At 35.6% G+C, this 14,577-nt stretch overlaps 1 protein-coding gene across 8 annotated transcripts in view; it reads left to right on the top strand.

Annotated features, from left to right (window-relative positions):
- The window catches only part of ANKS1B (ankyrin repeat and sterile alpha motif domain containing 1B), a 413,633-nt gene that overhangs the window by 114,982 nt on the left and 284,074 nt on the right, over positions 1 to 14,577 (top strand). For all 8 annotated transcript variants that reach the window (XM_010410776.4, XM_039571472.1, XM_039571471.1 and 5 more), the window contains exon 10: positions 2,166 to 2,331. In XM_010410776.4, the coding sequence (XP_010409078.1) occupies positions 2,166 to 2,331 (166 nt within the window). The remainder of the gene's footprint in view (positions 1 to 2,165; positions 2,332 to 14,577) is intronic.

The following is a 14,577-nucleotide window of genomic DNA, read 5'->3' as shown; positions in this document are numbered from 1 at the left end:
AAAGTTGGATTGGTAGACATGCAAAACAAAGTCAGCACCTTTTGACTATGAAGTATGAGACCCACAAAGTGTTGCAGGAGGAGAAACAGTTACTGTATGCTTGACCTGGTCTCATGTTGGCTTCACTGTTCTCTAGGTCAGCACTGTTGGCTACATTTACAGACAGAATATTGGGTGACACAAAGTGTGATCCAATGTCTATTCTAATGTTTTGTGTATCGATTTATAATGTTTTTTTTTTAATGTGGCTGAATTCAGGCACTGAACAGTTTCACTCTGGGGTTTGGTCACAATTTTAAGGCTGCAGTATTTCTTCATGGGCTTCTCTAGGCAGATTTACTATAATTAGGGTTTTGGCATTCTGTCTTAAATGCATGTTTCTAGAAGAGTACAAGGATTAAATTGAAGTCTCCTGTTTTATTAATTGCTCTGGTAAATAAATTTTTGCCTCTGCCTTTTTACATCAGACTTAAATGGACAGGGTAGAAATTCCTTTTTCTTCAAGGTTGGAAGGATTCCTTTTCTTGTCCTGCAGTTGCACTTCAGCTGCTTCAATGCCTCTGTATAATTTTCTATTAACTTCGTTTAAGGAATGAAATGGCTTAAGCTAATAAAGTTACATTTGGAGCTGCAGGAAGCCCACTTGGAAACTTTTCTAATCCTTATTATGTCTACTATCTGAAACTAGTTACTATTAGTTTATATCTGTGAGACTACTGAGAGCTCATACTCTGACTAGGTATAAGCTGGAAGGGGTGAAACAGGTAGAGATGCAGTCACATTCCTCTTTTAGACATGTTTTTTGAATGCTGACCACCAATTTTGTATTGTTTGATAGTATATACTAATTTTTTTATTACAAATGCATCTTAGTATTCTATTTATTTTATTTTGCATGATTTTTTCCCTGATCACTGTTTCCAGTATTCATTTTCAAGTTCATTATTAGTTTAACCTGGGATTTAAATCTGTCTCTACTGAAGTCATCCAGAAGAATTTTGAAGTGAAGCTCCTCTTGCTGCCATCTTAACCCTGTCCTTCAAGAGACCTTGAATTATTGCCAAACTATGAACTCTCATAAAGATCAAATGAGCACAATCACCAGAAAAAAAAAAAAAGGCAAGAAGTTGAGTCATGTAATTATCTGCTAACAGTATAAAATAAATCATTTATCTGAAAAGGCACTGTTACCTACAGCCATAGTTTGCCTTAGGTAATGCGAGTTCTTGGTGAAGAAATTGTTATTCCACATTTTGTTTCAGACATCACATTCCTCAATCATTTTCTGAGTAGGGCTATGATAATATCTAACTGTCAGGGTGCTTTCTTGCCCTTTGCCTTTTATTATATCATATTTGATTTATGTCTGATGCTTGACTTTCCGAGACATCCATATGTCCAATGTAAGAAAGATGTGGAAATATGTCTTTGACCATGCAATTGCTTTCTGCTGGGATTAAAAAATATAAATCTCTGGTGAAACTCTGCTGAAACTGGATGTTATCTTCTTAGTCATGTTCAAAACTTCAAAACTTAGTCTGCTTGATTGGATTACTGTACCAGCAAAACTTCTAATTCCTTTCTTCCCTCCCTAAACATTTGCTAATCAGTAGAATTTGCTGTACGTATCGCTGTTATGGGACCCTTTGTCATTATTTTGCTCAAACGTAGAGCAGTAATTCATCTTCATTCACAGCCTGGGATCCTGCCTTCCATATGTAGAAAGCATATTTTTAGTTTTCTTAAATGTAATATAAACATTTTGTAAAACCATCCCTGAAGAGAATGTAATTGTAGTGGTTAATGTAATTGTTGCTCTCATGAGATACAATTAAAAAAGAAAATGAGACATCCCCTGAGTTAGAACCAGCAAAACAGGTATGGCAAAAGCAGTTATCTGGCTTTCGTTAAATACAAAGTTTGATGAATGAAGTTCTTCTGTAAACTGAACAAGAACTGTATTATACAAAAACTTAAAGAAATAAGAAATTTTATCTTCTAGCATGCAAGTAATTCTTCTGGTCTGATACAGTTTGGATTTCAGCAGAATGTGGTATTTAATTTGCTGAATTCTAAACCCTGCAAGCCAGAGTTATTGAGCCTGGTTCTTTTCCTGTGTCATCTGAGAAATATCTCTCTTACCTACTTAAATTTTTGCATTTCAGGAATCTTATTCAAAGAAGAGAGGTTATGCATTGGAAGCAATACCCTCTGTACCTCTGGATGCAGTTCCTTCAGAAAATGACAGCAGTCTTTGTGATTCGATAGACATAGCAGTCACCAAAAAGCCTTGTTCCTTAGAGATAGCAAGAGTTCCTTCCTCAAGACCAGGTAAATCACCAAATAATCCTTTACACAGTCATTGGTTTAAGTGTTAATTTATAGAATATATAGGTTTATATTTTTAAGCATGCAGCACTCTGTTTATTTATGACAGTATGATTATAGTCTTCCATTAGCTACCATAAGAGCTTCACATCAGAATAAAGATTAATAGCAAAATGTTGTAGAAGTGAAAACAAAGCAGATGTTTAAATACTTTCCTAGATAGATAGAAGGTTGCAAAAAGCCAAATAAGAGTTTCTTGCAGTCAAGCCTTTTGCAGTAATCCTTTAACCAACCTGTTTCTTTTTTTCCTAAGTATTGCTTAGCAACAACGTTATGGAACTAGTTCAAAATTTAAAATACTCTGCATTTTCATGTTACGTGAAGGAATATCTGATCCATTTTTGAAAATGAAATAGGGAATGAGAATTAAGGGAAATATTAAATGACAGTTTGACAGGCTGCTATTTGTATTATATACAGGTTTGAACAGCAATGAGTTAAAATAGTTAAAAACTAATAGAATTATGATAAGTCAGATATTATGTATAAGTATGATATTATTTGTAAGAACTCTGCTTACGTTCTCCGAAATACATGATCTCTTCCATTACCCTTGTTTGAACTCTTCATTAGTCACCACCTGGTACAGGAATTTCAGAATATAGTCATTTTGCTCTAATTAATTGGACTGAGAGTCTGCTTTGACAAATGACAGTTCTCAGCAGCAGAGACCTATTTGAAACAGGCAATTGACTTTCCGACCTGTGTGATCTTGATTAGGAATCATGATTTGGGTAATAGACAAGAGTGACAGATGATTGTTGACTAACATCATGTTATTGATCTGGTCTGTGTAAGGGGCAGCACCTTCTTGCTTTCACGGCTGAACTAGTATTGGAAGAGTGCCAGAGCTGTATGAGGCATAGTATATGAGGGCCAGATAGCAAGATACAGCTTTGGAGTTTGCAAGGTAAGGTGGAGTGGATCATAATTCCCACCCCTCCATTAAATTTGGGCTAAAGAAGACTTGAGGGAACCTGTATTATGAGCAGCAGTCCAAAAGGTGGCGCAAAATAGGATAGCATCTTCATAGCATAGTTGTACAGAATGAACCAGAATCTGACTTGAGGACCAGCATGACTACTTGTGTTTCTTACTTTGTTGATGATTTTGGCTCTGATAATCTAAAAAAAATTAGTCTGTGCAGGACAATATTGTAGTTTGTTGTTCAGTAAAGGAAGAAAATAAATTATCTTTTTTTTTTTTTTCAAACTTCTACTTGAATAATCACCATAAACATATGTATTGCACTGGAAAGACTGCCATACACATACCCAATGAACTGGTAGGGGGAGTTCATTACCTGCCTTCTTAGTAATGGGGCTCAACAACAAAGCTTTCCATTGTAATTAGTATTTTTTAAAAAAGAGGGAGTTTTCACTAGTTAAAATACCAGGCTTTGGAACTGCACTGTCTGCTGAACACAAGCATTTTCCTTAGGCATAGTAAGTCCATTAAGATCAAGGTGAAACACAGATCCTAAAAAGGACATTTTTATGTCTTAGTCTGGAAGTATGTTTTGTGTGAAGTTTAAATTTGCGTGTATCAGAGGCTTAGAGTATAGCCAGGGAAGCTGTAGGACATTCATGCTGTAGGTACCCTTGGTATTTGTAAGATGTAACAAGATCAATGAGTTGACAATACGAATGTACTGTAATTCCTTCTGTCTTAGTTTTCCATATACCACTATGATATTTTCCCCTTGGCATTTTGTTTAAAAGAACATTTGGCTGTATAGAAAAATGTAGTTTTATTTTAAGCTGTAAATGTAGAAGTCATCCAACTGGCCTGGCTTGCAAGCCATATCTGGAATCGTGTTGGCTCTTATCTTATACTACAAATGGACCAAATGAAATGAAACATGTCACTCTCAGTTATAAGGTATTTAGCACTATGTGTAATTGCATGTGAATGTCACCCTGCCACTTTAGGTCATATAGATTTATTGCTTGAATAAGTTACATATGATTATAGATCATTTATTTAAAAGAAATATCTAATATTGCATGCTTTTTTCCCTGAATTTCCCTCCATTTTTGTGTCACTGAGACATGCCAACTTTGGGAATACTGTTTCAAATTTCTGTATTATGTGGTATGTAGGGCTCTTTAAGAACATGAAGCAGCACTTTGAACATAAAATTGCATCTGTCAGTGTCCTCTCCCTAGGTAGTAGGCCAGTGTGATCAACACTCAGCACTGTCTGGGGCATTCCTACCTCTAGGCAGCAGAAGTGAGGCTGACTGCACTCAGTGATTGCAAATTCTCCTTTCTTGTACTGAGAGGAAAGGTCATTCTGGCTGGCCTTTCAAACTGTAGAGCTACATGTTGCTGCTATTATCTACCCTGATAGTAAACTCCTAGCAGGTTGGAAATAGTCACCTTATCAGCCATCATTCTCTGATCTACAGGGGAGAAAAAACAGACTGCTCCATAGTTCTCCTGAATTTTATTGTTGAACTGGTACAGAATCACAGAGGATGAGAACTCCATGCAACAAATGGTAAAGGCTTGTTAGATTTCAGGGAGAAAAACTGAATAGAAAGCAAATAAAAGTAGTCATAAAGTTGGTTACCTATACTTTTGAAATCCTGTGTTGTGTGGGTTTTATGTTGGTTTGCAAGAGATTAGGTTTATATAGGAAGAGAAACATTTATTGGTTTACACTGGCAGTTAAAGCAGTTGCTTCTAATTAGGACTGATTTAAGACTAAAAGAGACTGCATATGTGTCTCAGTCCAAGTTAAACGGTTCTTTGTTTCTGTGATAGATTAGTAGGACAAGTTTGGCAGAGTGTGTAAGCATCTCTCAGCATTTCTACCTTTAAAATAGTTGTTAAGACATGATAAGAATATTCTAAATACTGCACTCTTTAAGACCATTTTTTTCCATTAAGTAAAATGTAAATTTGGGTTTAAATTTTCATAGATCAATATCATAAAATGAATATAAAATAATTGATTCATGAATCAATCTTAGTGATTCTTCTGTTGGATATTGTCCTGTTGGATATTGTCCTGTCCTCTTCCAGGACAGTCTCCTTATTCCTTAAACTAGACATTTCTGCTACTCATTTTAATTTCTACAGCACTCTTCCATTTAGAAAAGAAGTCACATGACATATTTAATCTTGAAAAATAGTAATGAAATTTTATTAGTTCATAAGCCATGCATTAGTATTGTCCTTTTGCTTTTAGGAATGTAATGAGATTTTGTGAACTATAGCAACAAATCATCTTGGAAAAAGTGTAAATGAAGTTCAAAAGGTGTTCCTGAAGTTATTGTGGTTTTGTTCACTTCATATAGAGTCCAGAATACTGATTTAGGTGTTCCACTAGGCTGCTTTTGGGGCTCTGAGGTTAAAGACCCTTACAGACTTAACTTGTACCCTTGGTAGCTTAGACATTCTGTACCACAGTCCATCCTTGCACCTCATAGTGTCATCCATTTTATTTAGGAGAAATATTGAATAAAATCTGAGATACATTACAGAATAAATGTTTTTGGGGTTTTTTATTGTAGTTAAGTGCATGCCCCTACCCAGTGGGGAGATTATATCTCTTTGAGTCTGATTTTATCATTTCTACTGCAGAAACTCCCTATGAGTGAGACCAGGTGGCAGTTTACATGCTAAATTTTCAATAATAGTGAGTCAAGGCCAGTAATAAATAAACTATTTTTAGGTCTCCTTGAATATTATCAGGAATTAGAGAGGACTTTTCAAACTCTGTTTCTCCTGAACAACTTGTGGAAGAAAAAACCGACCACCTTCCTTGGGAAATTTAATCTGTCTATGCAAATTAACAAAGGTTTTAATAAAGCATCTCAATAACAAGAAGAGACATTTCTCTATGTAAACTGCATGAGAATCACCATTGGATAAGAGAATTCTAGTTCAAGAACCTATTATGTTTTGTTATGTTACTTCACTGTGGCTGCAGGTCAGGGACACCTTAGTGAGCCATCTTCAACTCTGAAAACAGCTGAGCTGTGGCAAATCAGAACTCAGTGTGGGCTGCAAAATCCAGCTGAGAAATAAGATAAATACTATGGGGCTTCACTTGTGCTGAGCTCTCAGCCACTGCACAGTCAGCAATTCCCAAGTCAGCAATTTTAAAGATAGCTCTTGTACAACTACTCTACCCAGCTATATCAAAGATATGGATTCTATCAGGGATAAAAATTGTCCCTGAATATGTGATGTGTTGCCACTAGCCTGTAGCAGGCAAACACAAGGCATGGAGCTGAAACATAAAGAAAGAGATAGCAGCTATTCTGCTCCTTCACCCAGCTAAGTGTATTTGAAGCAATCTTGCTGTTGTCAGTCAGGATGTTTTCGTTATTTAAAAAAATTACTTGATTTGTGCTTAAATGCCAGTAACTTGTAAGGAGGACTATGCAGTTAATAAATCTGTAATTAATCATACCTTTTCCTTATAGCCTCATAATCACAGCAGGGAAATTAAGAAAAAGATAGTTGACATTGAATTAATACAATATATCAAACTGTCCCCAAGCTGGCCAATTCTTTGCAATATTAGGGTTTGAGGTTCTTTTGCTTTCTCAGTCTGGCATCCCTCTCCTGTGTTTACAGAGAAAATGAACCTGAAAATTTGTAGCCAGTGTGTCAGATCACCTTAGCTTGCATTCTTGTGTCTACTGTTTAATGCTGTGTCAGCAGTCTCATACAGATATCTAGGAGACAATTCTCCAGAAACCTGAATTGAAAAAAGGGCCTAGCTGTGGTAACATTTTTATCAACATTAAAATTTGTCTTTTACTTCGTTTCCAAAATCATCAAATACTTGGCTTGGTAAATAAAATTCTATTTGTTGGATCATCAGTTTCTGTTTGACTTCAGTAATCGTGAATATTTGCACACTTCAGTTTTCCAGATTGAGATTCAGATCCCAAATACATATTTTCCAACTTGATGAATTTATACCTTCACTTTTGTGCAGTTATTTTCTAGTTATAAGCAAAGCAGTGAAAAGTGGCCACAAGAAGGAACCATCACACTGCCAGATGTAAAAAATTGTCTGGGTGAATGGAAATTCAAGAGTGTAGCTTTAGTCATCGATGCTTCATCACTTTGATACTCCAATTGATCTGAAGGGTCACACACAAACCTTTCTGAAAGCCACTCACAAATTGCTTCAAGCAGAAGGACTGCTAATAGAGCTGTATTTCATTTAAGTGTGCTTTTTAAACCAGAGATAGCAGGATATAGTGCACTTGAACACATGACCTACAGTCTAACTCCCCAGGATTAAATACTGTCAAGAAGAAGTATTTAATGACAAAGAAAAATCATCTTAGTTGTGTAGAGGAAAGAACATAATAAAGGAGTAGGCAGTGTAACAGTTGGTCTAGAACCAGATGAAAATTCAGCCTAATCTATGAAATTCAGCCTAATTTAACACAAATGTTTCTGAAACAACCGACTGTCCATGAAGGCTTTTGACATTGTGGTGCATATTCAAAGTCATTACTACCTACCTGCCATCAGTGCTGAATTTTCTAAGCAGCAGGGATGTGAATGGAGAACCTTGTCAGGGCCAGTAAAACTTACTAGTGCTTTGGGACTTGACATGGCATCACAGCACCAGGCCTGCCAGAGTTCAAGAAGTGTTTGGACAACACTCAGGCACATGGTGTGATTCTTGGGGCTGTCCTGTGCAGGGCCAGGAATTTGACTTTGATGATCTTGTGGATCCCTTCCAAGGAATTATTATCAAGATATTCTGTGATGATATATGTGTGATAATCAAATGTCCCTTATTGTTCTGTCTGTTACTCAAGGAACATTATCTCCAAAGAGTATAAGTGTTCTGTATGTTGAGTGAGAAGTGAAGAGCCACTCAGAGCTTGTCATTATGGAGCACAGGGCATAGGTGTGCATTGTAATGTGAGCCTTGCATCCGTGTGGTGGAGTAGTTCGCTGACAAAAGAGGCTTGTGTTTCCATAACAACCTAATAGCTGAACACTGTTTTAGACAGCAAGCTTTTTCTTTAAGTAATTTTTTTGCCTTAGAGAAATGCTCCCATTGTTAACTAAAGTCTCCCCGTTCTCAGGATGTTTCACACAATATAATTCCCCTTTACATTTACCACTGAAGGAGTATCATAGGCCATGGAAAGAATGAGCAATAGTCTCACAGTGCCCTGACACAATGACAATACTCCCCTTAAAGGGAGAAAAGTTAGGTTCTAGCCTTTGTGTAGTTCCTTTAATAAACCTTTCAAAATACATCTTAAAATTATCTGGGGTTTAGTGCCTGTTACTCTGCACAGAAGTCTGTATTAGAATCACTGATTTCTGTGCTAGTGATTAAGAAGCTTGTCGTTTCCAACTTCAGTGTACTCATGGCCAACTGCAGTCAAGACAGAGGTACCCTAACATTCTGTCTTTGTCTAAGTTGGAGCTCTCCAGCAACTCTTCAGAAAGCAAATCTGGGTTATGATGTTTATACCAACTGAAGCGGCTGAACTGGAAAACAGATACCATTTTTTCAATTAAATGTTATATTTAGTCCAAATGAAAGTAGTTTGATTTTGCTGTTTATGAGCTTTTTAGTAAAATTTACTTCAAAGTAAAAATTGAAAATTATCAAAAATTTTCAGCTGAATTTTCAGTCGATAACTTATTAATAGTGAAATTTAGTGTCGAGACCTATACATATTTTTTCTCTCCTATTCTTTTCTTTCCTTAAACCCATGTTTGAGCCAAATGGAGATAATTTGGCCATGGTGCAGAATGTATCAATTTATCAATTTACTTGTTTTAACAGGTTCATGTACAGTATTGTAAGGTTCACATTCAGAGCTTCAAGATACACATCTTTGCCAGAACACTGTACCAGAAACCAAAGCAAACTTCTCCTGACTTTCAGTGATGACACATTTTGTATTTGTCATTCTGACTGCCACAGTATAGAATGCACACTTATCAGAAGCTATTTTGTCTAATATATTAACATATGTTTACAGCTAAGATTTTTTAATTTCATGTGACATTTTAATAAAAATCAAGAGAGTGCTGATGGAAGAGTGAAATATACAATAGCTCTTCCATCTTGCATTTTGCTGGGTTTTTTCCTCAGTACAGCTAGTACTTTTTAAAGCACCCTTCAAAACCAGAAAAGGTTCCTGAAGTTTATGCCTAGATTATTTGGTGCTGTAGCTGTTTCTATAACAGAAATTACAATTTTAGAATTCCTTTTAATTTTTTAAGCATCTTCTGGCATTTAATAGTTCCTTTTATTTTCTCAAAATACAAATCCCCAAATTATGAGAAGATTGGGAGTTTTGTTTCATCATCATAATATTTTCATACCTATTTTTTTGTATTTCTGATATTATTTAATTAGGATGCTTTCTACTGACTTTTTAAAATACTGTATCTCCTAGAGGAGCACAGTTCACCCGTGGTCCTATGTTGGTTACTATTTTGTTGACAGGTGTTACTGACCTGCTGGTCTTGATGAGTAGGACTTCAAGTGGTCTGAGTCTCAGAGCCTGACATGTATTCCTAATGTCATTGATGTTAGCACATGTTTTACCACTGATTTCAGTTGGGTTAGATTTTCACTGTATACATCATCTTCCAAAAGAAGGGTCTTCATTAGAATTATGAATTAGCCAATTAGGTATTGATATGAGACTGGGAAAAATACCTCTTCTGAGATGAAAAATGAGGTACTGTCTGTGTGAATATTTCCCTTCTGATTTTGTCTGAAATCAGGAGAAGATGCCTCTTAAATTATCTCTTCCACTGTTGTAGTTGGAAGTGGCTGTAGACAGGTCAGTGAGGTGTGCAACTCTGATTTTTGCCCTGTTAACTGCCTCCCTCTAACCATGTTGTAACAGCACGTTAAAGCTGTGGGCCACTCTAGCTATATTTGGGTAGTGTTCAGGAGGTGACTGAGACAGCCTGAAAGTTCTTTCTACAGTGAAGTTTGTTGCTAGGTTGTCCAGATAGGGCAGGTTTCTGGTATTATCCAAGAAACAGGTCCTGGTGATCTGTATTCACTTTATGTAGACAGATACTGTCCCATATTCTTTCTTGACATGTCTGTAGCCTGCTGTCAGTAGATATACCCACAGTGCACACATGTACTCTCTAATGTTTAAAGAAGAAAATATATCTCTGCTTTAGTGTTTCAATTTCCTGTACAACATGGAAATCAATTTTCTTGTTAGAAGTTACAAAGGGAGAGAAAAAAATTTAGCTTCTGTTGTGCAAAATAAGCACCATTTTCATTAGGATTTTACTCTAATTATAAATGTATTACAGAATAAATTAATAAATGAGAGAAAATAAATGATAAAAAATTTCAGTAGCAATTCATCCTCTGGCTTCCCCTCTAAGCAGTCCTGGGCAGTGTGAGATAAAGCCATAGGTTCCCCTAACACATCTGTTCCCTTAGTTATTCTATTTTAAACAGAGAAATTTTTTATTTGAACAAACCTCTCATCACAAAATTCTCATATTAACAACTAGAAAATTGAAATCCTCCAATTTTGTCATCACGTGAGTGGCAGTCTCTAACTCCAAAGCACTGTGTTAAAAATTAATTCGTTGCTGTGTTGGAAATAAAAAAAATTCTGCTTTTTTGTTTTTGGGGGTTTTTTTTGGTTGTTTGTTTCACTTCTTGCCTTTTGACAAAATCAGAATTTATCCTGCAGGGCTAAAATAAAACTTCAGTGTCACAAACTGAGAAGTACACAGTGGAAGAGACAGAAGTATTCAGTGATTGCTGTTTCTAGAATGTTTTCCTGGCTGACTCTTGCCCATGAAACTGGCAGGTTCCAGAATCCTGACAAAGAGCATTAAAAGAATGAGGTTTATGTGGACTTTTTGACACTTCTCCTACCCATAATGGATTTGTAGGATAAAGATGGTGAAACTGTTACCTTTTTTTCCATTTGGCTAGTGCACACTTCTCATGGACATGTATCTGGAACAATTCAATATAACATTTTTTAAAATTTCCTCCATTGCAAAGATAGACCCCTTGAATAAAGGGGTTAAAGTTTATTAATCCAAATGTACTTGAAGTGTTTACCTCTATTCAACAAACTTAACGTTTTATTTTAAAAACCCAGCTTAAATAATAAGATCCAGTTTTTCTGAAGCAATGCTAATTTGCATGACCTATGTCCCTTCCATTTATTATTAATGGTGATCCATATCAGCTATTCCATTATTCCTGATCTCAGGCTGAAAGCCTATAATGGCTGAGTTTACTCCATTAGCTTCCTTTTAGTCTTCTTAAATCTTATCAATATGCCAGGTGCTATTAAGAAACAGCACCATTTGTTGAGATGACTTCTTGCCAGATCTTTTTAAATTCTTGGATACAAATTAGATAGATCTGTTGATTAAAAATTTCTAGCTTTAGTAGAAATTTCTCTCATTTCACATTCCCTTTGGGTATTTTCATGTGAGTTTCTGTTTGATATTTAGGAAAAATTTTTTGCATCTCTCTGTTTGTAATATTATTGCTCCTTCCACATTGCTAATGTGCCATAATTTCTTTTGTTCCATTGTCCATTTCCACCACATTTTTATGACCTTGATGCAGGAGAGGTCATGTGGAGAAAGAGCATTATAATCATAAAGGCTTCTTCAGAATGCATATGCACAGGAGACTGAATTGAGGTTGCACAAGTCGTGTCAATTCTTACATATTGCAGCTCTAATGTACTTTCCTTTAAAACCTTATCATCCTTCTAAAAGGTTTTTAGTATATAATTAGGATAATTGCTCCCCATCAAATGCTCCCCTGGATAACATCTCTGATAATATCCTGAAGAATGAAATGTCAGTCTTAAAAACACTCTGTCATATTTGAAGTTAAAACACATGGGGATGACTGATACCACGTGAGCAGTTCATTATCAAAATACGTGCGCGTCTCCGCCCATCCACTATGTTCCAGTAAATATGTTTACGTTGTTAAAGTAATTTCATTTGCCAAAGGACTAGGTTCTGGTTTCTCTACAAACTGAGAGAAAAAGGCTTCTGCTCGACATATGTTAAACATTTTCTGATGTTCCATTGGGTTTTATTATTATTCATTAAAATGCAGTTGAAAAAAATCAGCCCTCACAGGAGTTTTTGGCAATTTTTGCAAATGAATGCTCATCAAAGTGTGTGCATTCTGACCAACGCTCACTTTCATCCATCCTGGTGTGATTACCGTCTAGAATGATCTCATTATACACTTGACTGCATGCTGTCAGACAAAAACCCTTTTTCAAATCAAAACAATAATTCAAAGGAAGATAATTATTTTCGGTTATTTTGCATTTTAAAGCCCACATGCAAGTATTATTTACCAGGATTTGAATTTATCTTTGTTAAATGATGATTAGTTGCAACATCCTTTGTATGTACTTTTGAGTGAGGGCTGGAACATATATAGACCATGTAGAGCATATTCCATTCTAGTAATACTACCCCTCAGAGTGGTGATGAGATTGTTTGATAATTGCACAGATGTAAATGATAGTGCCTTTCATAATTGGCAGTAACTTAATAGATAGATGGGAAATAATACTTCTGTAAAACTCATCAAATAACTTCGTCTTACTATTAATTTGTTTACAGTTTACATGCATCTGGTACATTCAGAGGAATGTAAGCATGAAATGGGTATAGCACTGCATGGAGATCTTAATGTGCGTTTAGCTAATATTATTAGCTAATTATTTAGCTAATATTTATTATTATTATTATTATTAGCTATTATTATTTAGCTATTATTATTAGCTAATTCTCCTGATGCACCTGTGAATTTTCTGCAAACCTTAAGTTGAATTTTCTACAAAGCTTTTCAGTTTGAATCTTGCTCCATTTTAGAAGCCGGGAAGAACCAGTTATCTCAAGTTCATACTTTTTATCCTGTTGTATTCAAGACTTTGCATATTGTGCTATTTTGGATTAAGATGAAACTGAGTCCTATAGTTTGAGAGATCAGTTCTCAAGAGCTAGTGCTTCACTTGAGTTATGTCTATAATGCAGTGCAGTTCAAGTACTGTAAAAAAAGCTAAAGTGGTTTTCAGAAACACTGGAAATGCAATATAGATATTTATTGAATCACACAAAGAGCTCTGTCTTTTGTGGAAGATTAATTTCTCCACTGTTTGGTCTCTCAATTTCAGATGATAAAGCTGCTCAGCTCTGAAGGATTAATTGATAGACACTGAAATATACATAACTTAGGGTACTCTAGACATTCTTAGCATTGCAAATGTTCCTGATCTCTCCTTCTCCTGCTCCTTATGTGGCTTTTCCAGCTTTTTTGGTATGTTTGTATTGAAGGTTGCAAGTTTAACACAGTTTATTAGGGAATGGTTTGTGACTTGCTGTCGATGACAAGCAGATGTGTAACACAGTTTTTATTACGTCATTACCTTTGATTTAGCTATTAGATTTGATGACTTGGGCAATCCCTTGTATTTCTATGTCCCATATTAGGGATGTGGAAGATCAAGCTGAGAGCCCTAAGTATCAGGCTATAATATGAGTGACTATATCTGTATCGCAGAACATGAGAATTCTGTTCAATGCTGAGTCCATGCTCTGTGCATCCCAGCTCCATCCCAGACACTCCAGGCAGTAACTCTTCCCTTTATTTACCACCGAACAAACTAAAAAAAGTTTTTCTGGTTCTTCTGACTAACAGTCTTTAGGAGAATTTATTTTGGCGACTTACTGTGTCAAAATTGGAATATAATTTTAGCTTATATCATACAATCAACTGAACATCCGCACTAATAATTTTATTTCAGCATTGGCCTGAATCAGATCTGAAATAGTAGATTTTCTACTGTCTTTACTTCTCCAGTAAAAACCAACTTAATCGTGGTGGTTTTTTAAAAGGAATTGAAAGAGTGTATTTAATAATTTAATACTTTTAACCGCGTTCCACTGGGAACTCATTTTAATGAGAATTATGTGTTTTACGCAATTTGAATAAACTTCTCTATTAACTTTGGTACATTTGGAAAGCAGAAATCTTGGCATGGCTTTCTAAATTTTGTTAAAGTCAAAATATTTGGGAAAATATTAAGCAATTTCTAAAATAAACCAATTTTGTACATAACGAACAGATTTATTTTCTTTATTCAGTGTCATAAATGATTAAAAAATAGAAAAACATTGGTTCCTAGTTGAAGGTAAT

The sequence above is a fragment of the Corvus cornix genome, chromosome 1A (assembly GCF_000738735.6).
Source record: "Corvus cornix cornix isolate S_Up_H32 chromosome 1A, ASM73873v5, whole genome shotgun sequence".
Taxonomy (NCBI): Eukaryota; Metazoa; Chordata; class Aves; order Passeriformes; family Corvidae; genus Corvus; species Corvus cornix.
This window is presented reverse-complemented; position numbering and strand designations above follow the sequence as displayed.